Here is a 27,491-nt window from a genome sequence, read left to right on the forward strand (position 1 = left end):
TACTCAAAATTTCATGCTACGCCACTGGATACTAAGAGATATGCTAGTGGAACTAAATGACAGCTGTGAGCAGTACGGAATGAAGACAAAGAGCATGGTTATCGGAAGAAGAGTAAAAAAGATAAACGTGCGAATTCGAACAGAGGCAGTCGTACAATTGGACAGTTTCAAATACTTGAGGTGTATTATAAACAGTAACATGAGCTGCTGCAAGCCAATTTTTTTCTAAATGCTGATTTTTCATCTATAGGCTATTTTTTTTATTTTCATTAGATTAATTCAACTTTCGTACCTGGAACATATGACGTACTTGTCACATCCTTATTTTTATATTTTAGTATGATGTTTCTTACAGTATAAGATACACACAGTCCACACCTGTGGAGTAACGGCTAGGGCGTCTGGCCGCGAAACCAGGTGGCCCGGGTTTGATTCCCGGTAGGGGCAAGTTACCTGGTTGAGGTTTTTTTCCGGGGTTTTCTCTCAACCCAATATGAGCAAATTCTGGGTAACTTTCGGTGCTGGACCCCGGACTCATTTCACCGGCATTATCACCTTCATCTCATTCAGACGCTAAATAACCTAAGATGTTGATAAAGCGTCTTAAAATAACCTACTTAAAAAAAAGATACACGCTACAGAGTAATGAATTCATACGGGCAATGTTTTGGAAATAGACCGTAGTATCTTGCTGGTAGCAAAGGGAAGGAGTTCCTATCAGGTTATCTGGAATAGACTTTACACAGACAGTCTGCAGCGCCACTGTTCTGTGGCCGTGGCTGTGTGTGAGCCATCATTAAATTTATATCCATTATTCACAAGCTGTAAAGCTTCTGAGAAGCGCCAGTAAGTGGCCTTGTACGAAGGGACCCTTAGGGTAAAAACATGTTGGAGTTGTTCATCTCGCCACGCATATCGCCGCGCATCTCGCCGTTCAGCGGGAATCAAACTGGTTTGATTTTCAAGATGCAGCTGCCTGAAACTAGCGTTCTGATTGGTCGGTTGTCGGAACGGAACGTCATGATTCTCTCCATCCGTCCTCTCAATGTAAATGCACAGTTGTGATACTGCTGGCCGTGTACATTATTATTTATTAATAACAAATATTGCCGTGTAGATTTACAGCCATGGATAAGGAGGAATTAATAAGGAAATAAGTCGTACCAAAACTTGACAAGTGTTAATGTTAATGAGATAAATAAAGACTTTCAGTGGCAGTAATTAGTTCATTTTCTGTTAATTTGTTGGGCAGTTTCTTTTCTTATTTTTTTTTTATCTTGCAGTTCTTAATTGCTTATTATATTACAGTATGTTCATTTTTAAAGCCATTATTATTATTATTATTATTATTATTATTATTATTATTATTATTATTATTATTATTATTATTATTATTACTCATTTCGTTTTCAGAACAAAAAGTGTTTATACCGAGAAAACACGGAAATTTTACTTGAAGCAAGTAGAGCGATCGGTTTGGAAGTAAATCCCGAAAAGACAAAGTATATGATTATGTCTCGTGACCAGAATATTGTACGAAATGGAAATAAAAAAAATTGGAGATTTATCCTTCGAAGAGGTGGAAAAATTCAAATATCTTGGAGCAACAGTAACAAATATAAATGACACTCGGGAGGAAATTAAACGCAGAATAAATATGGGAAATGCGTGTTATTATTCGGTTGAGAAGCTCTTATCATCCAGTCTGCTGTCCAAAAATCTGAAAGTTAGAATTTATAAAACAGTTATATTACCGGTTGTTCTGTATGGTTGTGAAACTTGGACTCTCACTCTGAGAGAGGAACATAGGTTCAGGGTGTTTGAGAATAAGGTGCTAAGGAAAGTATTTGGGGCTAAGCGGGATGAAGTTACAGGAGAATGGAGAAAGTTACACAACACAGAACTGCACGCATTGTATTCTTCACCTGACATAATTAGGAACATTAAATCCAGACGTTTGAGATGGGCAGGGCATGTAGCACGTATGGGTGAATCCAGAAATGCATATAGAGTGTTAGTTGGGAGACCGGAGGGAAAAAGACCTTTAGGGAGGCCGAGACGTAGATGGGAGGATAATATTAAAATGGATTTGAGGGAGGTGGGGTATGATGATAGAGACTGGATTAATCTTGCACAGGATAGGGACCGCTGGCGGGCTTATGTGAGGGCGGCAATGAACCTTCGGGTTCCTTAAAAGCCATTTGTAAGTAAGTAAGTAAGTATAATTATTAATTACCTGAGAGTCACTACCGACCTCTCTTCAGCACTGATTGGTTGTTTATGTATGTTAGTGTACACTTTTTGGATTTTAGGTTCTATTAGCATCAAGATGTAATTGAACGTTGACTGAGACATTCTTGAATATTCGTAAAATCTATCTGAAAATGCCTCAAGCTGCTGATATAATTTACAGAATTCACCAAGTTTAGTGCGTTCCTTATTCATTGGATGCACGCTGTATTTTCTTCTTCTGTTGGAAAGTAACCACCACTTCATTGCAGTACTCGTAGATAAATCGCCATCACTGTCGGAATTTGTAAATATTTTTTAAGTACTAATATGTACGACCAATAAATGTATTAGTATTTACCACGTATTCATGGAGAATCTCACATCTGTACTCATTGTCCGCGTATCGGCGAGAATCATGGCGAGGTGAATTGCTTCACTATGCTCTGCTGAGGCGAGATGCGAGATGCACGGCGAGTGAATGGCGAGGTGCGCTACTCGAAGAGGCGAAATGAACAACTCCAACATGTTTTTACACTTAGGAGGAAGGCGGGAAATTGGAGAATGGGCAGAAAACTAAGAATGAACGCACACTCACTTGCGCATGTCCTTGAGCGAGGAGCGCCGGCTGGAGGTGGTGCCCGGGTGCTCCACGCTGCTGCACGCCCCGATCACCTCGTGCGTCCTGAACACGCTGCGGCTCTTGGAGCGCGCGAAGTCGTGCCTCAGGCAGCGCTTCGAGTTGTTGCGCTTGTGGTTGCCGTTCATGATGATGGAGGCCGACATGGCCACGTTCAGCGGCGGCTGCTGCAGCTGCTGTGGCTGCGGGTGGTGGTTCTCCTCCTGCGCCACCCCCGAGTTGCCGAAGTACGAGCCGCCCCCATTGGGACTCGTGCCGCTGCTGCCCCCTTGCGACGACCCCGACCCCCTGCGACTGCTGCACGTCACGTAGTCGTCGATGGTGAGGAACCCGTGGGACACGAGCCACGCGTTGATGGCGGATAAGTCCGTCTTCCGCAAGAAATAGTCTTGACAGAGGTCAGGGTGGGCGTCTAGCCACTCCTCCACCTCTCCGAATGTCAGCTGAGTCATCGTGTTTCTTTCCAGTATGCACCGACTACATTCCTTCAAGTGAAGGGCTTCTTCCACTGAGAAACATGTTCTGCTAGACCTGAAACAAAAAGAAATACATTAAATTAGGTGAGATAGCATGGGATAGAAAGGCATAAAATGGAAGGAAAGCGAGCTAGCAAGCCCAGACGGTAATCTTTGAGATCCGCAATAATGAGGTTCAAACCCCGTGACCGGCCAATCTGACTGGGATTTTTCATGGTTTCCCTCAGTCACAAAGGCAAATGCCGGATTGGAAATTTACATATCACTTTTCATTATAGCCTCAATATTATAAACATTAATCAGAATCTAAAATCAGTTACATGAATACAACCCATCTATACCTTACGGCATTAAGAACAGGAATTTAACAATTAAAAGACGGCCTACTGGTACACCCAAAGATCCTACACACGCGATATGACGATAGGTGTTTAAGCGTGTATAAATAAACTTAATAAATAAACGGAAAAAGAAAGGATTTATGGAAGAAGATAACATAAGAATAATATAACTGTAAAAGAATAGAAAATTACGGAAAATAAGAGAAAAACGTGACAGGGAATTTGAGGAAATCTATATGATTACGTGTAACGTCCATACAGGAATTAGGGTAATGGAATTAGGGCAATGGAATTAGGATAAATAAAAACAATTTTGGTGCAAGATTTAAGTGTGTCTAATGAACGGAATGAAATAACCTGTAAATAACAATCAATCCTACAACAACAACAACAACAACAACAATAATAATAATAATAATAATAATAATAATAATAATAATAATAATAATAATAATAATAGCAATGCATTAAAAGAGAATGCACTATTAATAGGACAAGTAAAGAACTATTTTGAGCTTGACAATTAGTAAATAACTAGCATACTGAAGGAAAGAAAAAGAATGGAAAGTGACGAGAGGAGAGGTAGGAAGGGGATGACGAGGAGTGGAGGGAAGGGAAGGAGAGGAGAGGAGAGGAGAGGAGAGGAGAGGAGAGGAGAGGAGAGGAGAGGAGAGGAGAGGAGAGGAGAGGAGAGGAGAGGAGAGGAGAGGAGAGGAGAGGAGAGGAGAGAAGAGAAGAGAAGAGAAGAGAAGAGAAGAGAAGAGAAGAGAAGAGAAGAGAAGAGAAGAGAAGAGAAGAGAAGAGAAGAGAAGAGAAGAGAAGAGAAGAGAAGAGGTTGCGGAGGGGGAGAGGAGAGAAGAGAAGAGAAGAGAAGAGAAGAGAAGAGAAGAGAAGAGAAGAGAAGAGAAGAGAAGAGAAGAGAAGAGAAGAGAAGAGAAGAGAAGAGAAGAGAAGAGAAGAGAAGAGAAGAGAAGAGAAGAGAAGAGAAGAGAAGAGAAGGGGTTGCGGAGGGGGAGAGGAGAGAAGAGAAGAGAAGAGAAGAGAAGAGAAGAGAAGAGAAGAGAAGAGAAGAGAAGAGAAGAGAAGAGAAGAGAAGAGAAGAGAAGAGAAGAGAATGTGTTATGATATTAGGTCATATAATAATTAGGACTATGCAAGATGAAATCAAAAATATAGCAAACAAATTATCAGAAGTATCGCGAACTTGAAGTACCGTATTATGTTCCCCTGTCTTCATCCCTGAAGAGCCGAGCATCTTTCGCAAAGAGAGGCTTGGATGAAGAGCTCACTGGCTTTCATTAAATACCTCTCGAAAATGCGAGCCAGTAATTGGGATACGTCTTTGCGTTGATGTTATAAATGCCTTCCAGTTTCATGTCTTTGAACATCTGGAAGAAGATTTATACATCCGTCTCTCTTTCTCTGGATCTGGTATAGATGACTCAAGATATGTATAATTATGCCGTTTAGCAAAAATTGAGATGAGAGAACTTCTAGGAATTCATTGATTATGAATGCCCCGAGGTTATTAAATACGTTAAGAGCGATTTTGGTTGGTCACTGCAGCTGTATTTCTTTAGACTTTTGGATGAAAAGAACATACATTTATTCACCATTAACCCCGCTTCGAATATTGGTTTTTATAAAAACAGTTCCGTCAGATTATAAACTGGTACTATACAATTTACATTTCTTGGGATATATATATATATATATATATATATATATATATATATATATATAGGTAAAACGTCTTTAGGTAGCCCTAACTATTTTTAGTTGATCATTTGACGACGTTCTATAAACTACTAGGTTATTTAGCATCGATGAAATTTGTGATGTAGAGACGTTAGCCTATTTGACGAGATGAGACCGAGAATTCGCTATGGGATTACGAGACATTCGTCTTACAGTTGGGAAAGACTTCGGAAAAACAGTACGCCTAAATCATATAGCTACATCAACACGAAGTGAAAAGCAATCTTATTGTGATAGATTTTTTTAGTAGATTATTTTACGACGCTTTATCAACATCTTAGGTTATTTATCGTCTGAATGAGATGAAGGTGATAATGCCGGTGAAGTGAGTCCGGGGTCCAGCACCGAAAGTTACCCAGCATTTGCTCATATTGGGTTGAGGGAAAACCCCGGAAAATCCTCAACCAGATAACTTGTCCCGACCGGGAATGGAACCCGGGCCACCTGGTTTCGCGGCCAGACGCGCTAACCGTTATTCCACAGGTGTGGACTTTATTGTGATAGAGGAGATCATGTATTTAAAATAAAAGCTAGGCAACAGAGAACAGAGGTCGGTAAATTTTCTTTCGTAAATAGAACTATGAAGACAATCTGACTGCAGTACCTTTTGTAGGCTGTTCACTCCTTAGAGAACTTTAAAAGTATTTTATCATGTAAATTGGCTAAATAAGGGGACATTCTACTAAACTGACAAATTTTTCCCCTAATCATTTTTTCAACCTAATTTTGAAAGCATGTTTCACTATGTAAAGGACTAACAAAATCCAAATTTTGAACCTCAAATGTTTTTTGGATTTTGATTTTTTATTTTTTTATATTCTTTTTAGAAATATTTTCAAACCCAAGTTTTTAGTACCGGTACAAAATCTCAATTTTAAGCTTCGTTTTTTGGTTACATTCACAAGATATAGACAAGCATTTTTATGCATTCATTTTAAGAAATATCTCATTTATTCACTTTGAAAAAAAAAATGTTTCAAATGAAAATTTTCTCTTCCTTTCAGATAAAATAAATTTTCTTCTTTCCTAATGAAGTGCTCGCTACCAAATTCTTATATTAGAGCACTGATCTTCAAGTTCCCAGCTTTGTTTTGTTTTCACATGTTCGATGAACAGCAGATCTGAACCGTTTAGTAGGATCGGGTGCCGCCGATCTATACTACATACATACCTACACTGTTTTGGGTCGCTTGGAGGCTTTAGGTAACCAAACGCAGGACTCCAACCATGATTCATGGTAGGCCTATATAAATTTCCAATCCGGTGTTTGCCTTTTTAACTGAGGGAACCATTCAAAACTGCGGACAGATTGGCCGGCCAAATGTTACCGTCTGAGTCACTTCGCTCGATTCGACTAATTTTATACGCAATTTCGCCGTCCTATGTCAGCAGCGAGGAGAGGTGGCGTTTATGGACGTTGTCATAAAAGTTGTAGAGTGGATCGGGGGAAGATGCCTGACTTCTTCTTTGATTGAAAATTTAAAATACTGTTCATTTAGTTTTGAATTTCATATTGAAATATCAAAGTCTAGAAGGTGTTTTGAAACTATATTTTTGGTACAAAACGGAAAACATTAATTACCTTGTTTATAGACACAGTTTTTTTTGTCTGCACTGTAGGCATCTTTCCCCGATAGTCGGGTAAGATGGCAAATGCAATTAAAACATTTACTGATATATGTAATTTACCTGAACTTGGTTTGATACATGTATATAACAAAATTGACTTAATCTAAAGCTCATGGACACTTTCTCACTCGTTTATCACTACTTAGCAACACGGTCATTGCACAGATTTTATTGCCGTTGCAAGACTCGTGAAATCACTTCTTGCACACAATGAATTCAATCCAGTACATTTTTTTGTTATCATTCTTTTTCAGGATGCGTTTAAGGGTACGGTAAGGAATCCCGTATGCTTGCGATGCTGTAAAACAGCTCATACCCTCTGTTATAACATGTTATGTCTGCTGAAGACATTGACTTCTATCAGAGGATCTTACGTAATGTTTACTCATTCCCTGCAATAAAGCAAAAAAATAAAACTATTGCAACAAGTTGCCATCTTACCCCGAAAAAAGTGATCATCTTACTTAAGTATCGGGGTAAGATGCCTAGTGCTGTGACGCAACCTAAGATGGCGGAACAAGGTCGTTGGTTGTTAACAATACAAACTTTAGAATCTTTACTACAATATCCATTACAAAGGTTTGACAGTTATTACGAATTGAAGGATGTATTAAAATTTTAACATATCTTTGGAATTATTTTATAGCAGAAAAATGACTTGTTTTCTTGCTTTTCTTCTTCTCACAACACGAACACGTGGAAAAATGAGTTAGCTTCCACTCTACAGACATTCAACTGTCTCAGTGTCATGAAGACATAGCCTATGCGTGGCGTTCTCTCTTAGAAGAATGTGAAACTACATAGAAATAAGCATCTTCTTTCGATAGTCATCTCCCCCCAGTTCACTCTATTGTTTCATGGCCTAACCTCAGACCTCTTGGTCTTTTCATTTATATGTTTTTGTTACTTGTTTTGTCGTTTTACATCTAAATCCTGAACATTTTGTGGTACTTATTTTCTTTCGCTCTGTATCGAACACACACTTTTTAGCCAGCCTGTAGCGACGGAGGTGTGCGCCCCCTAGATAATGTGTGCACGCACCGGGGTGACTGCGTCGCGTCGTTTCCATTACCTTGCCTATGGCGCGTCTCTCTTCAATCTCATTTCGATCGCTGCGTCATTAAAATGAGATCAGAGAGCAGCCTTACGTAGAAGCTGTGCCGTGCAGCCCCGCTAGCTCTATTCCAGTGAACCTCGATTATCACTGGCAATATCATGTGCCAGTTTTTTGTTTTCTTTTTCTATATCTTACTTTACAAGAATATCATATAATTTTACATTCGACACGAGCACTTATTATAAGTAAGACTTTCTCTTTATGAAGACAGCAGGAAAGGTGAGCATATTGAGACGATACAAAAATGTTATTTCATTCATAGAACTATTATTAAACATTTCAGATAAAAAAACTTCCTAGTAAATACCGGTAATGTTACGGGCCCCCCTGGATTAGTTAAGGGGGATGATGGGTGAAATTTCTATTTTCTACATTTTTCAAGCTACGTCATTGATTTTTGTACGCATAATCATGGTGTGATAGATAATTATGTGGTGAAGTTTTAGGCCTATTTCTGTGAGTCAATTAGTTTCTCAGTTACCAACAAAAATATTTTGAAAAATTTGCATATTTCAAAATAAAATGTGTCGCTGATTTTTTCAGTAAAATGTTTGGATTTTTCTAGCAAGACCAGTGGCATATTTAGAAAAAATCATCACGCATTACTTTTCCTATTATCTTTACTAAAAAAAGGGGGTACAAATTTTATAACCCCTCCATACCTAAATATAGAAATTTTCCATTGCCACTATAAATATTTAATTTTTTTAATTTCAAGAAGTATTCATTTAACCACAAAACCCATGAGCTATTTTATTAACTACAGTGTATAGAGTGTGCAGTAAAAATGTCATGTCCCGAGTATCAAAATTGTAACAGCCTTAACACTTCTAACCTGACGAAATATGATTAATATTAATATTTAATATTAGAAGAGAAAAATCCGATCCGGCGCCGGGGATCGAACCCGGGTCCTTGGTTCTACGTACAAAGCGCTCTCACCACTGAGCTACACCGAAGTCCAATCCACAGCACCGGATCGAACTCCCCTCCTCCAGTGTTTTCTTTTCCCTTTGTGGCCTGATTCCACTGCCATTATACAAGGAGCGCACTCAGTTTAGTACTTGGTGGCCGGGATTCCACAGTAAACTGTACAGAAATATGCACTGTTGCTAGAAGAATTTACTAACGATTATTATTTTTTTGGTCCTACAGAATATATCTGTTATGGTAACAATTAATATTAAAGGAGAAAAATTAAAAACTGACGAAATATGCTGAAAAAAAATGTGAAAAAAATTGTAAAATTTGCATGGAATACAAGTTCAAGTGTGCAGTCATTTTTATATTCCGTAATTTTTATGCTTTGGAGCGCTGCAGAGCAATGAAACTTGTTCAATACCGGTATATAAATAAGAGATCGCTGGCTCATTCTTTTTTACAATAAAACAACAATGCGATTTTGACTGAAAATGACCAAAACTTCACCCGTCACCCTTCATAAGTTAAGTGGACAAATTGGAAATTATTAGCTCGCATTACGATCAAAGAAACAAATATAACCTAATTCGATGAATGAAATACGAATATAACCCAGCTGCTTCATGTTACGACGTAGTTTGTATGTTTATTGATATGACGTAACTAGTAGCGATTCATTGGTAATGTACAACATACTTTAATTCTTTCGTGGAGCACAAAGATACAACACCATACTTTACAACATCTTTCGTCAGTAATTTGTAATATACAACACCATACATTTGTGGAATAGCCAGTGTACAACTCAGCCAGCCTAATCGATTACCACGCTTTATTTTTATTAAAGAGTATCTAGAGCTACAGCAATATTATTCCAATTATTCTGTGCTCTTTGTTTTGTTTTTCTGTGGTTCCAAGGCAACCAACATCATATGACAATCGATACGAACAGCTGTTAAAGGAAAGTCTTTTCTTTTTTCTCTGCTATAACGCTTAAGTAGGGGGTTTCGTATGTACAACTACTGCAAAGCTATTCCCATTCATTCATTCATCTACTTATTTATTTAGTTATTCATTGATTTATCTATTTATTCATTCATTTGTTCATTGATTGATTTATTTACTTGTTTATTTATTTATTTTTTTTGCATTTATTCTTTCCTTTACGTCTCATTTATTTATTTATTCATTCATTTGTTCATTTATTTATTTCTTTATTTATTCATTCATTTAATTATTCATTCATTCATTTAATTATTTATTCAGTTATGCATTGATTTATTTATTTATTCATTTTTTCATCTATTTATTTTTTATTCATTCATTTAATTATTTATTCATTTATTCATTCATTCATTTAATTATTTATTTAGTTATTCATTGATTTATTTGTTTATTCATTTGTTCATCTATTTATTTATTTATTCATTCATTTAATTATTTATTCATTTATTAATTCATTCATTTAATTATTTATTTAGTTATTCATTGATTTATTTATTCATTCATTTGTTCATCTATTTATTTATTTATTCATTCATTTAATTATTTATTCATTTATTCATTCATTCATTTAATTATTTATTTAGTTATTCATTGATTTATTTATTTATTCATTTGTTCATCTATTTATTTATTTATTCATTTATTCATTCATTTACTTATTTATTTAGTTATTCATTGATTTATTTATTTATTCATTTGTTCATCTATTTATTTATGTATTCATTCATTTAATTATTCATTCATTCATTTAATTATTTATTTAGTTATTCATTGATTTATTTATTTATTCATTTGTTCATCTATTTATTTATTTATTCATTCATTTAATTATTCATTCATTCATTTAATTATTTATTTAGTTATTCATTGATTTATTTATTTATTCATTTGTTCATCTATTTATTTATTTATTCATTCATTTAATTATTTATTCATTTATTCATTCATTTACTTATTTATTTTGTTATTCATTAATTAATTAATTTATTCATTCATTTGTATATTTATTTATTTATTCATTCATTTAATTATTTATTCATTTATCTACTTATTTATTTCGTTATGCATTGATTGATTTATTTATTAATTCATTTGTTCATTGATTGATTGATTTATTTATTTATTTACTTGTTTATTTTTTGCATTTATTCTTTCATTTACGTCTCATTTATTTAGTTATTCACTGAATTATTTATTTATTCATTCATTTGTTTATTTATTTATTCATTCATTTAATTATTTATTCATTCATTTAATAATCATTCATTTAATCATTCATTTACTGAATTATTTATTCATTCATTCATTTGTTCATTTATTTATTTATTTATTTATTCATTCATGTAATTATTTATTCAGTTATTCATTCATTTACTTAATGATTTAGTTATTTATTTATTCATTCATTGGCTCATTTATTTATTCATTCATTTAATTATTTATTCATTTATTCATTCATTTACTTACTTATTTAGTTATTCATTTATTCATTCATTTACTTAATTATTTAGTTATTAATTTATTTATTCATTCATTCATTTGTTCATTTATTCATTCATTCACTTTATTATTTATTCATTTATTCATTCATTTACTTATTTATTTAGTTATTCATTTATTCATTCATTTACTTAATTATTTATTTATTCATTTATTTATTCATTCATTTGTTCATTTATTTATTTATTCATTTATTCATTCATTTACTTAATTATTTAGTTATTAATTTATTTATTCATTTATTTGTTAATTAATGTATTTATTTATTCATTTAATTATTTATTCATTTATTCATTCATTTACGTATTTATTTAGTTATTCACTTATTCATTCATTTACTTAATTATTTAATTATTAATTTATTTATTAATTTATTTGTTAATTAATTAATTAATTTATTCATTTAATTATGTATTCATTTATTCATTCATTTACGTATTTATTTAGGTATTCACTTATTCATTCATTAACTTAATTATTTAGTTATTCATTTATTTATTAATTCATTTGTTCATTTATTTATTTACTTATACATCCATGCTTATTCACGGGTTATTAGTAACATTTTCTGTCCCAACTCTGAATAAGTCTCGTATAAAAATTATACACAGTTCATTAGCAAGACCGTAAAAGTTCAGGTACATGCGTCCAATGCGAATTTGTAAGTCTACGCCTCTGACCTTTAGGTTATAAGGAATTCACTTAGAGCTGACTTCAGTTACAACTTACAATGTGTGCAATGTCCGTGCGGCCCATTGAGTTCTGTTTCACGCTAAAAGGAATGTGTTTGTCCGGAGTTCAATACTCACAACAAGGAGGGCAATAAGCCAATTCAGAGCTCTTTCATCCACCCTAACCAAGACATCATTGCCAAGAGCAATAAATCCACTGCCTTTCTCTTCCCCCCCGCCTCGCCTTTATTGCTCCACGACTCTCTTGTGTTGGGAATCAATTGAAAACTTGCACTGAAATTACAGAAAGCCTCCTCGGCTCTCCCATTCAACTGGTTCCACATGGCGTCACGTGATGCGCTCCATATTGTAGACAATGGAACAGCGTATCTTAGTTCTATTCCTTCCTTTATCTTCAGTTATTTTTCTCATTCTACCATATGTTACATTTCTTTATGTTTTATATCTCTATTATTTATTTATATAATTTCTTCTTTGTTTTCGCTTTTAGCTTTCAGTCATTCCTTTAATGTCCAGACTTTCAGCGTTTTTTTTTTTTTTTTTTTTTGCATATCACTCGAGAAAAACTATAACAAAAATTGAATAATTTCAAGGAAAAATTGTTCCAGAGCCGGTTATCGATCCCGGAACCCTTCACTTAGCTCGCGAAAGCTCTACCGACTGAGCTACCCCAGGAACTACACACGACACCGTCACAATTTTTCCTTTTATATCCACACAACTCAAATGAGCTGACAACGCCAGAACTCAACTATGAGTGCACACAATACTGTGTGACTTAAATTATTCAAACCTGCTTTACAGGGAGCTACTACCTGAAAGCCAGATTTGTATAATACATTCATTACTGGAGGTACGTTAACAGAAAGCCACAATTTAAGTCACACAAGTATTGTGTGCACTCATAGTTGAGTTCTGGCGTCTTGTCAGCTCATTTGAGTTGTGTGGATACAAAGGAAAAATTGTGACTGTGTCGTGTATAGTTCCTGGGGTAGCTCAGTCGGTAGAGCGTTCGCGCGCTAAGCGAAGGGTCCCGGGATCGATACCCGGCTCCGGAACAATTTTTCCTTGAAATTATTCAAACCTGCTTTACAGGGAGCTAGTCTACTACCTGAAAGCCAGATTTGTGTAACAAAAATTACAATACTGTCTCTTATGGGTGTTACGTCGATGCCAGCCGCAATGCATTCGTTAGTTAAAGACTGCATTTGTTCATTTATGGCCCAGGTTATGATTCTACTGCAACACTGATCAAATGGAATGCGCAACGTATACTTATGTGTTGGCGTAGGCTTCCGCGGCCGGTGTACATGGTCTGTGGAGAAACTTCCGGGATTTTACCGTGTTGTCTTGGTGCTAATGGAAGTCCTCTCCCAATGAAACTCCTATATACAGGATGTTTCCGAGGGGGTGTTACAAACTTTCAGGGATGATGGCGAAGAGCACATATATCAATTTGAGATAAGGAACCCTGGTCCGGAAATGACTGAATCGAAAGTTATAAGCAAAAATAGTTGTGTGGAAATGGAATTGTAATTTGGCACCACGTGCCCTCCTTCCCTTAACCTTTGGAACAGTCGTGGAAAAATGATATGGGTCGGATGTCTCCTACGTGGGTACTTAGCCCGATACAGTCTGTGAGCTTGTCTACTGTTCCCATTGGCCCATCCGTATTCGAAAATCAGGTCTGCATATTCCGCTCTCCTCCATTTCACTGGGACTGATCGACTGGACACTGCAACTGGTACACATACACTGCTGTCTACAGACGTGCATATCAGGACCGACCATGTCCGTTACACATTACGCTATCTGCATTGCTTTAGTGTAGTTTCCTGTCGCCACCCCTCAGACAGCGCACTGAATGGAATACTGTAAGTAGACAACGTAAACAACGTCAGATGAATACAGTATGTGTAAGATGTACAGACAAATACGCATAAATAAGGTGTACAGGGGAATAAAATTACTTCATTTCCACAGACCTGTTTTTGCTTGTAACTTTCGACTCAGTCATTTCCGGACTAGGGTTCCTTATCTCAAATCGATACATGTGCCCTTCCCCATCATCCCTGAAAGTTTGTAACACCACCTCGGAAACACCCTATGTATAAGCTCACACACTATTTCCTTATCCACTGCTCTGAGAATAACCACAACACAGCGATCGAAACGTCAACCACTAGTGCCAAGACAACGCGGTATAAGCCAGAAGTTTCTCCACAGAAAACTTATACTTATACTTATTGTTGTTTTTGACTGTCCACAGTTTACGACTCATTTACCTCGCGTTAGTACAAGGTATATTACAATATAGTATTACAGGATGAGGCAGTGCTTATAGTACCTCCCTCATGCCAATAATACTGCTACAGAACATAATAATAAAAATGTCTTAATAAACCTCTTGATTGTCTCTGATTGAGATTCTGGCTGATATGTACATCTATTATCAGGCAGTACATCTCACTTGACGATATATGTCAGAGGAAGAACAATTGTTTGTATGCATCTGACGTCCGATTAGTGAAATATGTAGCTAGTCGGCGATGTATGCAATGAGGGGGGGGGGAAAGAACTGGCCATCTACACTATTATCTCCTGGCCTAGTTGTCTCATAAGTGGTACCTTGTTGGTGTCGCTTGTGAGGTCCAGACCTTTCTTCGGACAGTTGACTAAACAACAACAAACCTCTTGGTTATCCTTCAGAACTGTTGTATTGAGAACTTAAAGTATTTGATAACCATCAAATTTATAAAAATGTCTTATTGAATTTCGTACATAAAAACCGAAATAATTGTATTCATATAAATATAAAATCAAAAGAACAGGCAACATATGCTTGACAAAACCTAAATGTACCACAACTGTAGCATATAATCACTGTAACTTCTGTCCAAGGGTTTATAACAAATTAATAGCTAAATTCCCAAACATACAATTTGCTAATGCTCCTTATTTAAAAAAAAATCGGTTAAAAATTACTGCTTGGAGAGAAAATTTAAACTTCCAATTTTTGTGTTATCTGTATTCCTCTTTTTCTTTTTTTTTACTCTTTTTCTGTTATTTAATAAAAAGTTTTAAAATCATGTGAAATTCTCCCTGAGTATGAGTATGTAACTTACTCTACCTGGAAGTGCTAGAGTGATTATTACGAAAAACGATAGATAGATAGATAGATAGATAGATAGATAGATAGATAGATAGATAGATAGATAGATAGATAGATAGATAGATAGGTAGGTAGGTAGGTAGGTAGGTAGGTAGGTAGGTAGGTAGGTAGGTAGGTAGGTAGGTAGGTAGGTAGGTAGGTAGGTAGGTAGGTAGGTAGGTAGGTAGGTAGGTAGGTAGGTAGATAGATAGATAGATAGATAGATAGATAGATAGATAGATAGATAGATAGATAGATAGAGTTATGGGTTAATTTACGACGCTTTATCAACAGCTTAGGTTATTTAGCGTCTGAATGAGGTGAAGGTGATAATGCCGGTGAAATGAGTCCGGGGTCCAACACCGAAAGTTACCCAGCATTTGCTCATATTGGGTTGAGGGAAAACCCCGGAAAAAACCTCAACCAGGTAACTTGCCCCGACCGGGAATCGAACCCGGGCCACCTTGTTTCGCGGCTAGACGCGCTAACCGTTACTCCACAGGTGTAGACGATAGATAGATAGATAGATAGATAGATAGATAGATAGATAGATAGATAGATAGATAGATAGATGGATGGATGGATGGATGGATGGATGGATGGATGGATGGATGGATGGATGGATGGATGGATGGATGGATGGATGGATGGATGGATGGATGGATGGATGGATGGATGGATGGATGGATGGATAGATGGATAGATAGATAGATAGATAGATAGATAGATAGATAGATAGATAGATAGATAGATAGATAGATAGATAGATAGATAGATAGATAGATAGATAGATAGATAGATAGATAGATAGATAGATAGATAGATAGATAGATAGATAGATAGATAGATAGATAGATAGATAGATAGATAGATAGATAGATAGATAGATAGATAGATAGATAGATAGATAGATAGATAGATAGATAGATAGATAGATAGATAGATAGATAGATAGATAGATAGATAGATAGATAGATAGATAGATAGATAGATAGATAGATAGATAGATAGATAGATAGATAGATAGATAGATAGATAGATAGATAGATAGATAGATAGATAGATAGATAGATAGATAGATAGATAGATAGATAAGTGCATTTATTGATGCATAATAAATTATACAAATTCATGTACACAAGATTCTTCGCACGAGCTCATACGGCCATTCGTGCTGTAACTATGCACAGTTTGAATCTTCAAAACGAAAATAATACCTACTAATAATAATAAAATAGTGAAACAACAGTTATTATTATTACTACCGTTATCATTGATTACCACTATTATAACTAATCAACAGTCGGAAGACAGATGGGAACCACTATGTATAAGATTGTTTCAATGGTTATGGAACATACTATATATACAGAGTCAACCATAGGTAATGGCATTAATTTCACGGGGTTATTCTTTGAGACATTTTAAACAAAAAAGTTTAATACAGTTTTGCTCATTTGTGCTTCCTTTTCGAGATAAGAATGGTTTTATTTGAAACATTTCATAGCGTGTTTTGGGAAAGGCATTGATTGAATTCCCAATATGGTCAGTGAATTTAAGATAGCAGTGTTTTATGATAATAAATAATTCTAAGAATTTTAGTTTTGTCTTTTAAATGTACAGAAATTTGATCCTAACAAACATTTTAAAATTCCTTTTCAGAACGAAAAGTTACATTTGTTCGCATCAAATTTCTGCACATTTAAAGGGCAAACCTAAATTCTTTCAATAATTTATTATAATACACTACTTTCTTAAACTGACTGTGCATATTAGGAATTCAACCAATGGCTTTCGCAAAACACGCTATGAAATGTTTAATATAAAACCATTTTTATCTCTAAAATGAAGAAAACGAGGAAAATTACACTAAACTTTTTTGTTTCAAATATCTCAAGGAATAACCACCTGATTTTAATGACATTACTTACGGTACTCCCTGTACATCTATTTCTTCTTGTTTCGAAGTTGTCTACAAAACCGAACACAGAGTATTCAAGATTCAAGGCTCGAATAAACTAGTCACAAACAATGTGTTACGTGTTCGTTACTCCTTTAAATTTCAGTTCTGCTTTTCCCTGTCTGCATAATAATATAATCCTCACGAACCACCGCCGCCTGTTTCCAACGGTATGTTGGTTGCTAGGCAATGTCTTGTTTATTTTTTGTTCCTCGAGTTCCGCTCGTAGGAGTTTATCTGTGCCACGTCTGTGGTTTTATGCAATTTCGCGAACTACAAACGCTTATTTGAAGACATTTTATCCACTCCTATTCTCTGCAGAAACTACTTACGATGCTGTAGCTAATGTAATCAGTAACATGGAAACATGTGTTGAAAATCAACATATATGGCAATAATGCGATAATTTTTATTTTATATTCTAAGCCAGTGATGTCAAAGCAAGCGCATTTTTCTGACCTTGACGTCGTTCGCGGGCATTAAGCGCTAGGTATGCTAGGAGGAATAAGCAGCCTGTTGGATTAAGAAAACAGTGGTGTACAAACTTCAAACGGAACGTGAATTTTATGTCGTTATTTTTATATGGCTTCTTCTGTTTGTTATTTTCTATATTTTCTGTAAAACAAAATTACTAACACCTATTTCTTAGCCTAATATTGCAGTTGTGTTTTAAACGTTAATAACATAATAAAGAGTAAAGAAGGAATATTCACACAAATTCCATAATAACTACAAATATACTGTACTAAGTGAATTAAACACATCATTCATAAAGAAAGTGTTATCCCAAAGAAAGACACTAAATATGACATGATAAATTGGAATTGATATTGATGGCATATTTAGCAATATAAAAGTAATCAAAACAATATTATAGTACAAAGCAAAGTTGGCTAGGTATATGTTTTAACTGTAACTAATATGACATAATAAAACTCTTATCGCATTATGCTTTTAGTTGATATTGGTGCGCAAATTTCTGTTATCAGAATATTAAATTATCTCGAAATCTGCTGAAGCTACAGAGCTGACATAGGCACGTATCTTTTGTTTGTGATGTAACAGTATTTGCTTTGTTAATTCATTTCCTTACAAACATTTTTCATGCGAATATTTTCAAACATTTTAATGCACTATCTTCAGTAATACGTAATTACGATATATTAGAATTACGAAAACATTGTTTTAGTACCTGTAAGGCTACTAAAAAAACATATCTGAAAATTTCACTTTTCTGTAAAAAAGTTGAGAAAATATTCCTTTTGAATAAAAAAAGCAAACTTGTGAAAAATGAACATTAAAATTAAAACTTACATTCTTATAATGCACTTAAACTTCTCAGACAAATCTAAAAATTAACATGAATACAGTTTTAATAAGTTCTCTTCCCTTTATACATTGAATCAGTGCTGGCCATCCCTGTATATAGCTCGACCAAGCGGCATATACTACCTCTTTCGTCTGTCTCTTTCCTTTCCGCTGTAAAGCGTTCAGGCTCTCCTGGGTTCTGAAGCGCGCGCTTGCTCCTATGGGCATCAGTTGACATCACTGTTCTAAGCGATGGTTCAAAATGCAACCTACTGCAGTTTCGACGATGACGTGGCTACATTCCAGCTTTCTGAATGATTATGCGTTGTTTTTAAAGGATATGTAGACTGTTTGTGGACATTTTGTATTCAACTGGGCATTCATGGTTGTAGCGAAATGATCTTTCTTCTCAAGTTCGCTGTCTTCAGTTGCTGAGGCCATTCAATTAGTAAACAGAGTTAAATCACCCTTATAAATATTTTGAATGCATTCACAGTGCAAACAATATACTAATAGATATTAATTTCATGAATAAAGAACATACGATAAAATTCTTATTTTAAGTGGACAAAGAATAAGAGATGAAGCTATGTTGGAAAGAGTGGGAGAAGAAAGAATGATGCTGAAACTGATCAGGAAAAGGAAAAGGAATTGGTTGGCTCACTGACTGAGAAGAAAATGCCTACTGAAGGATGTACTGGAAGGAATGGTGAACGGGAGAAAAGTTCGGGGTAGAAGAAGATATCAGATGATAGATGACATTAAGATATATGGACAACAGAGGTCCGCATCGGACGTTTTCGCTCGAGCGCCAAGTAGTTCATAGCATAATCCGGTAGGTAGCGCACATGCATGATGGGGTAAATCAAACTATTGATAAAGGAAATGTAAAAAAAATTATTCAAATGTAAATTTGAAAATCATAAAACATTATTAAATTAAAAAATAAAGACTAAATAAAATAAAAAAAAAGTAAAACCCGAATTTCTCCATACATTTCAACCAACTCAAAACGTACTTAAATCAAATTTCAATTCGAAAAATCTTGACATATTCTTCAATTAACCATATAGGGTGAATATATAAACAATATGTATATACCTTGACCTCCAAAATATTCTCTCCAACCAGAATCAAATACTTTATATGATTTATAACCTAAAAATAAAGGCATGTTAGATATACCACGAACGATAAATCCTCGAACGGTATAAGCCGAGCGTTAGACATTCTTTCTTGTTACAGTGATGAACTGTGTAGTAACATCATAGACGTTTATTATTTCAAAAATTTGCTGTGTTTAACTAACCTCTCCATAGTACAACTACAAAACTTGCTTTAAAATGTAATATAAATGTTGTAGGTATTTTTTTTTTTTTTTCACAGGAGTGATTTTGTTTTTGCCACATCTGATAGATGTTATTGGATGTAAATGTAATTATAATAAACGGAGAACACAATCACTATAATGCAAGAACTGTATCAAGTTTTCTATTATTATTATTATTAATAATAATAATAATAATAATAATAATAAACTCTAATAAGTAGTGTATCAATCTTTGCGTCTGTAACAGTTGTGCAGCATGATTATTCGTTTTCTTATATTTTCAGTGACGTTATCTCTGTACTAATATTGTTAGTAATCTACTGCTATATCAATATAATTTTGTCGCAGTATATAGGCGGAACACTATGTATGGACCTATCATATTATATATGTGGTAAATCAAATATTGAATAATTATTAATTAGCAATAATAACTGTATATCGAAGTTTTTCATACTACTTTATTTATAACTTCATGTTCCTGTTTTAGTACGTTCCATTGACTGTTCCATTAAACGTTTGTCATAAACGCAGAAAATAAAGCCTTATTTTTACCGTGTGAGCAAAACATATGTGTATCTTATCTCTCGCCTTCCATACAAGATAAAACATGTTGGTGAGATGACCTTGTACTGTGCTTCTATTTATTACGAGCGTATCACGACCGATCGTATCTCACTCGAGGGTGCGACACTCGACCGAGTATAAGCGAGCGATTTAACTCCAATGCAGCACTCTGATGGATAATATGAGGAAACGAAGAGGAAGGCAGGAAATAGGAACAATTCGAGAAAGCTGGGTTTGCAGTGAAAGACCCGCCCTTGGGCAGAACACTAAATGAATGAATGAATATAGTAGAAGAGGCTCCTGCTAGAAAGAATATGGTGCCTTCAAACATTGTAACCTTGGAGCATATTTAAATTTTTTAATGATTTAGTCCTGTATTTTTCTCTTACAAAATGAAAGCTTTTTCTCTTGTCATTCCCTTTTTCTCCTTCTATTTCCCACTGTCCTTGTCTTCCCCATCTTCTCCGTGTATTTCCCTCGTTCTCTCCGTCTTCATCTCTTTTTCGTACTTGTTCTTGTTTTCTTGTATTCCTCTTTTTTCTCCTTGCCTTCCCCTTATTCGTCGTGTATTCCTCTTGTTCTCCTTCTCTTCCGCTTGTTTTTTTATTCTCCTTGTTCTCCTTGCTTTCCTCTTGTTTTCTTTACATTCCCCTTATCTTTGTCTTGCTACTGTTCTCCTTATATTCTTCTGGTTCCTTTTTCATTCTCTTGTTCTCCTTATTTTTTAATTTGCGTGCTGTAGCGGCGAGATGGAGTTGTATTATTTTTATGCTCGACCATGCCGAAATGTAGTAATTATACACCTAGTAGTAGCCCTTTAATGCACCTCATTAAAGTACACCTATTCATTAAAGTTCAGGTGTTCAGCCAATGCCAAATCACATTTGTACCATTATAAAACCGCAAGTATCGATTATTCTCGGATATGCAATCGAAAGACAATTAGCGAAAAGTCACAGAGGCTGGAAATCCAATACTGTCGCAGGAGGTTGTGTTCTGTTACTATAATAATTAGCGTTAATTGTAAATAATATTCAAATAAATTCAATTTGTCATCTCGTTTTTCAATTCTAAATCAATTTCCAGCATATATCAAGACTAATCTTCATGTTATTCTCTAGATTATATCAAGGTCAATGACATTCGTGCCTCGGAAAAAATCAATACTTTCGCGTCTGCGCACATCTCACAATTCAGGTCAGTTCCGCTCCTCACTTACATAACCATAACATGAATACTCATGAATAATTTCAAGTTAGAAATATGGTCGAGCATAAAATCTCGTATGAAACTTGCCTATAATGGTAATTAAGATGCTCGTATGAAAATTATGAAACGAGCGCAAGCGAGTTTCATAAACATACATACTCGCTTCTTAATTACTATCATTATAGGCTCGTTGCATAATGTACTATAATGAGACGCTCAAGTTACAATTTATCTTCCCATACCTAGTAAGAAAAGAAATTATTACTATGTAAAAAATTAAGTATCCTTAAATTTGACATAATTTTCTTTGCTTCTTTCATATTTCCAAAAATTTTATAGGACTAATGAAATTCCTTTCAAGTTGGCAACACTGCTTCAAGCCACTGTGTCGAATACAGCGGATTTTGAACCCGGTTTTCCGGAGTGGAAGCGGATCCTCCATCACTTCAACTGGTTGTGCATAAATTCAGAAGATATTATATTTACATATCCGGACATGAAAAACAAATGACTTTGCTGAAAGAAGTTCTGCATAATAATGTTCTGCGTTATAAATGCCTAAACCAAATATTTGAAGCTTTCTCTTCCGGGTTCCGGCGAGTTGATGGATCGCACCCACCCTTGCCAGTAGCACTGATAAATCCATTCTGCCTTAACCTCAACCACAGGAGCTTAGTTTCTACATCGCTTGCGGTCGGTCGTTCAACCCGCTGTAATAACGACACAAAAGTATCATAAACACGAATTATCAGCTTCAGATAACTATAGTCTGTGTAACCAGACATGAGCTCAGGCGCGTCACTCTGAAAGCAGTTTTTATTGCTTTTCCAATACCCGATTACCATATTAATGACATACAGCCTTTATGTGGCTTCAGCCTTCCACAAAATCCGGTTTGTAGCGTTTGAAGTTACTGTAATTTTATATTTAATAGCTAATTCTTCGTCGTTGGTGCCTTAATGTTTATTTATTTACTTATTTATTACTTAATTATTTATTGATTTACTTATTTATTTATTTACTTATTTATTTATTTACTTATTTATTTACTTATTTATTTACTTAGTTATTTATTTATTTACTTATTTATTTATTTAGGTATTTATTTATTTATTTATTCATTCATTTATTTACTTATTCATTTACTTATTTATTTATTTATTTATTTACTTATTTATTTATTTACTTATTTATTTATTTATGTATTTACTTATTTATTTATTTACTTATTTAGTTATTTATTTACTTACTTATTTATTTATTTATTTATTTACTTATTTATTTATTTAGTTATTTATTTATTTAGTTATTTATTTACTTATTTATTTATTTACTTATTTATTTATTTACTTATTTATTTACTTACTTATTTACTTATTTATTTATTATTTCAATTTAAACATACAGAATACAGAATATACTTACAACTATAGAAATAGAAATAAAATAATACAATCAATATAAAAAAGAAGATACAATAACATTAACAAAATTTGAGGACCGAATGAGCAGCGCTCGTGTTCGGCCGCAGTTCAGATACAATATTAATAGGCATATAAGAGAATATACAAAATAAAATAAAATAGGAACTAAAATTAAAATTACAGCTACAGTGAAATTATATAATATAATAGGCCTATATTAATATAAGAGGAATATAGAAAATGAAATATATTAAAATAGGAAATAAAAATTAAAATAACAGCGGCAATGAATTTATATAATATAATATTAACATAGAGAAGAATATTATCGTACGTGAATAAAGGAGGACAATTTATAAAAAAAAATATAAATTATAGAATACAAATAACTTATAATATAGGCTGATTAATTCATACACATAGGCTATAAATTTATTTACTCAAATTGAAGACATTAACACGTTTCTGATTTTATTGATATATTTTAGTGGGTTCCATGTTAGAAGTTCTGGATGTAATTTAGCTAAAGAATTATACAACCGAGGGCCAAAATTAATGCTATGCTTTAGACCAGCAGATGTGAAACATTTAGGTTCTAGTAATGTTGAATTATTATTTAGTCTTGTGTCATGATTATGTGCCTGTAATATAGGCTAAACTTATTAGTACGATTTTTATTATAAAATTTTAACAGAGTATATTTATAAATTTGCTCAATATTAAATACATTAAATTCAGAATAAATTAATTTAGTTGGATAATCAAAACGTTTCTTCAAACAAATTTTAATTATTCGTTTTTGTAGTAAATTTATCGGACTAAGATTAATTTTTGCAATTCCATCCCAAACAATAATACCATATTGAATGATAGACTGAAAAACGGCCAATAAACATTTCGTATAACTCTAATGGGTAAGTAGCATCGAAGATTAACGAATTTATAAATTGTTTTACGAAGCCTCTTTCAAAGATAAGTAATGTGATGAGGCCATTTTAAATTCTGATCAATAATGATACCCAGGTATTTCACGTATGTGGCTTCTTTCAATGGTGGACATTTGATTGTACTCATCATTAGATGCAAGGTTATCGGGTTCATACCCGGCCCAGAGATATAATACATTTGAAAACCATTCAAATCCTTACCATGATCTTGTCAGATATGAAATCAAGACGGACGGAGCGCTCCGTGGATTTGTGGGACTCGAAATATCTTTGAGCCTCAACAAGAGGGGGCCTTGACTGGCTTTTAGAGTGCCGCACCAAGAATGATCCATGCAACATTATTCGCCCTATAATGTACACGAGAAGCCTGGGCGCTAATAACTCAATCGAGTCACTGCAGGTCACCCCTTAACTCCCCATTCCACTTTCCCTGGCAGTTATGTTTCGGACCGATACGAGTAAACACGAAAGTAAGAATTACTGAGTGATGGATTGTACGTAGGGTGTAACTTTAATAGTGGCAATACGGCTGTAAAAGCGAAACGAGACGGAGTTAATTGTTGTCACTTCTACCACATGTTAGTCTATATCTGCCTTCCCCCCCCCTAAAATGATTCTTCCGTCCGACTCACAGCACATGCGCTGTGGAAGTTAGTCTCCTGTTAGTTACAGCTCTAAGCTCTGTGTTTTGCCATGTTTACAAAGCAGGAACAGCGACCTTGGCTGAAAATTCAATCTGCCCGTGGTCGTACAGCACGACAATTTTATGACGGTCTTGTTGAGACATGTGGAGAGATGGCGTTACCATACAGGACTGTGGCGAGGGGGTTCGAGACTTCAACGAGGGCCGTGAGGTAAATTTTTATTTAACTACCTCTTTTGATCTCATTATGTACCTAAATCGTATCAGTATGTAATTACATAATTCCGATCCAGATGTATGTTCAACTGTGTAAGCAAGTTTTAATCTTGGTTGAGTGTAAGAGAAGACCTTACGGCCTTAACTCTGCCAGGTTAAATAAAGCCATTATTATTATTAGTCAGGAATTTACACACGACTTATAGATGATCTACTCTCTGTATAAGGCAGTTCAATGTCTGTTTAAGAGTTTTTATTAGTAAGATCGTTACAGTGCCTTAGTGAAACTTACAGCAGAGTCTGTATAGGCCAGCTCCTATCTGATGCTTTTCCAATTCACTGCGGGCTAAAGCAGAGAGATGCATTATCACCTTTACTTTTTAACTTCGCTCTAGAATATGCCATTAGGAAAGTTCAGGATAACACAGAGGGTTTGGAATTGAACGGGTTACATTAGCTTCTTGTCTATGCGGATGACGTGAATAAGTTAGGAGAAAATCCACAAACGATTAGGGAAAACACAGAAATTTTACTTGAAGCAAGTAAAGCGATCGGTTTGGAAGTAAATCCTGAAAAGACAAAGTATATGATTATGTCTCGTGACCAGAATATTGCAGGAAATGGAAATATAAAAATTGGAGATTTATCCTTCGAAGAGGTGGAAAAATTCAAATATCTTGGAGCAACAGTAACAAATATAAATGACACCCGGGAGGAAATTAAACGCAGAATAAATATGGGAAATGCCTGTTATTATTCGGTTGAGAAGCTCTTATCATCCAGTCTGCTGTCCAAAAATCTGAAAGTTAGAATTTATAAAACAGTTATATTACCGGTTGTTCTGTATGGTTGTGAAACTTGGACTCTCACTTTGAGAGAGGAACAGAGATTAAGGGTGTTTGAGAATAAGGTCCTTAGGAAAATATATGGGGCTAAGAGGGATGAAGTTACAGGAGAATGGAGAAAGTTACACAACACAGAACTGCACGCATTGTATACTTCACCTGACATAATTAGGAACATAAAATCCAGACGTTTGAGATGAGCAGGACATGTAGCACGTATGTGCGAATCCAGAAATTCATATAGAGTGTTAGTTGGGAGGCCGGAGGGAAAAAGACCTTTGGGGTGGCCGAGACGTAGATGGGAAGATAATATTAAAATGGATTTGAGGGAGGTGGGATATGATGGTAGAGACTGGATTAATCTTGCTCAGGATAGGGATCAATGGCGAGCTTATGTGAAGGCGGCAATGAACCTCCGGGTTCCTTAAAAGCCAGTAAGTAAGTAAGTAAGTAAGTAAGTAAGTAAGTAAGATCGTTACATATTTCCCCACCTTGTATTATAAAAAATGTAATTTATCTTAATTAAGAGAAACAAATGACAATACGTTGTCGTAGTAACAAAAGCTAACATTACCCCACCTGCATCGTGTATCTTCCGAGAGCTCCATATACGTTCATAGCAAACATATGCAAGTCGAATTTGCTGAATTGATCCCATGGACCGTTTCCTGCGAGTGACAATGTACGAGTAAATCCTTGTGGAGAGAAGGATGGGGGATTCCGAGCTGACAGCTTTTTAGAGGGGATCATTTTTCAGAGCCGGCCATTCTTTTTCTCATGTGTTAGAATTCTCACGAATTCGTCGACTGCAGTTTATATAGAAACATGTTCTATGGTTCACGTCCGGTCATTTCTTGTACTATTCGACCTTCAAGAAATTGAATTCATAGACTACTCTGCTACAAAACAGTGAATGACACTGAAACAGATTTTGTCACCAAACGATAAAAATGGTAATTCTTTAAATACAAAGCATTTTCTCTCATAGGTAGCAAAATTTAGGGCATAAACTTATAATTTTGCGAATTGGGCTCGATCTCTGGAACAGACTGAAATGATATTAATGATATATTAGTTCGGAACATAATTTTCTTCGGAAATCACTCGTTTCTATCAAAAACTTCAAATTTTATTTCACCAACAATCACTTCAAATCAATTTTTCTACATTTTCATATAGTTTCATTCTTAGAGTTACGCTAGACCCAACGTTCCGGATTCAAAACCACCTGAAGGTGCGATAACAATCCTTAGCATGGATTTATTTAGAGATCCTTATCGGGCATTTAGACTACGTGAAAGAACCCTTGTATCTGACTGAAAGGGCTCCAGGTAAAATTTACATACCTTTCCTCGTTCACGTCCAAGTTTGAAGGTACTACACTGATGTTGATGAGAATTAGCATTAAATTTTATATCGTTTTGCGAGGATTCAAATAATAAATTGTGGATAGGTCGAAATTAATTAGTTCTGAAAAAAAGAATATCCGAAAAGTCATCGGGATACATTCCAACTTCATTTTTATTATTACATTTCTTTGTTTTTTATATTTCATTTCATAATTAATACAAATACATTCATAT

The 27,491-nt window shown here is 34.8% G+C and overlaps 1 protein-coding gene and 1 non-coding gene across 2 annotated transcripts in view; one reads left to right on the forward strand and one right to left on the reverse strand.

Annotated features, from left to right (window-relative positions):
* The window catches only part of LOC138702947 (dual 3',5'-cyclic-AMP and -GMP phosphodiesterase 11A-like), a 434,576-nt gene that overhangs the window by 166,165 nt on the left and 240,920 nt on the right, over window positions 1–27,491 (reverse strand). The window contains exon 3 of the mRNA XM_069830369.1: window positions 2,828–3,400. Within this exon, the coding sequence (XP_069686470.1) occupies window positions 2,828–3,321 (494 nt within the window). The 5' untranslated portion in view covers window positions 3,322–3,400. The remainder of the gene's footprint in view (window positions 1–2,827; window positions 3,401–27,491) is intronic.
* On the forward strand, window positions 13,293–13,366 carry TRNAS-GCU (transfer RNA serine (anticodon GCU)). The gene has a single exon. It is a non-coding gene; the product is annotated as a tRNA-Ser (tRNA).

This window comes from Periplaneta americana, chromosome 7 (genome assembly GCF_040183065.1).
Source record: "Periplaneta americana isolate PAMFEO1 chromosome 7, P.americana_PAMFEO1_priV1, whole genome shotgun sequence".
In the NCBI taxonomy this organism is placed as follows: Eukaryota; Metazoa; Arthropoda; class Insecta; order Blattodea; family Blattidae; genus Periplaneta; species Periplaneta americana.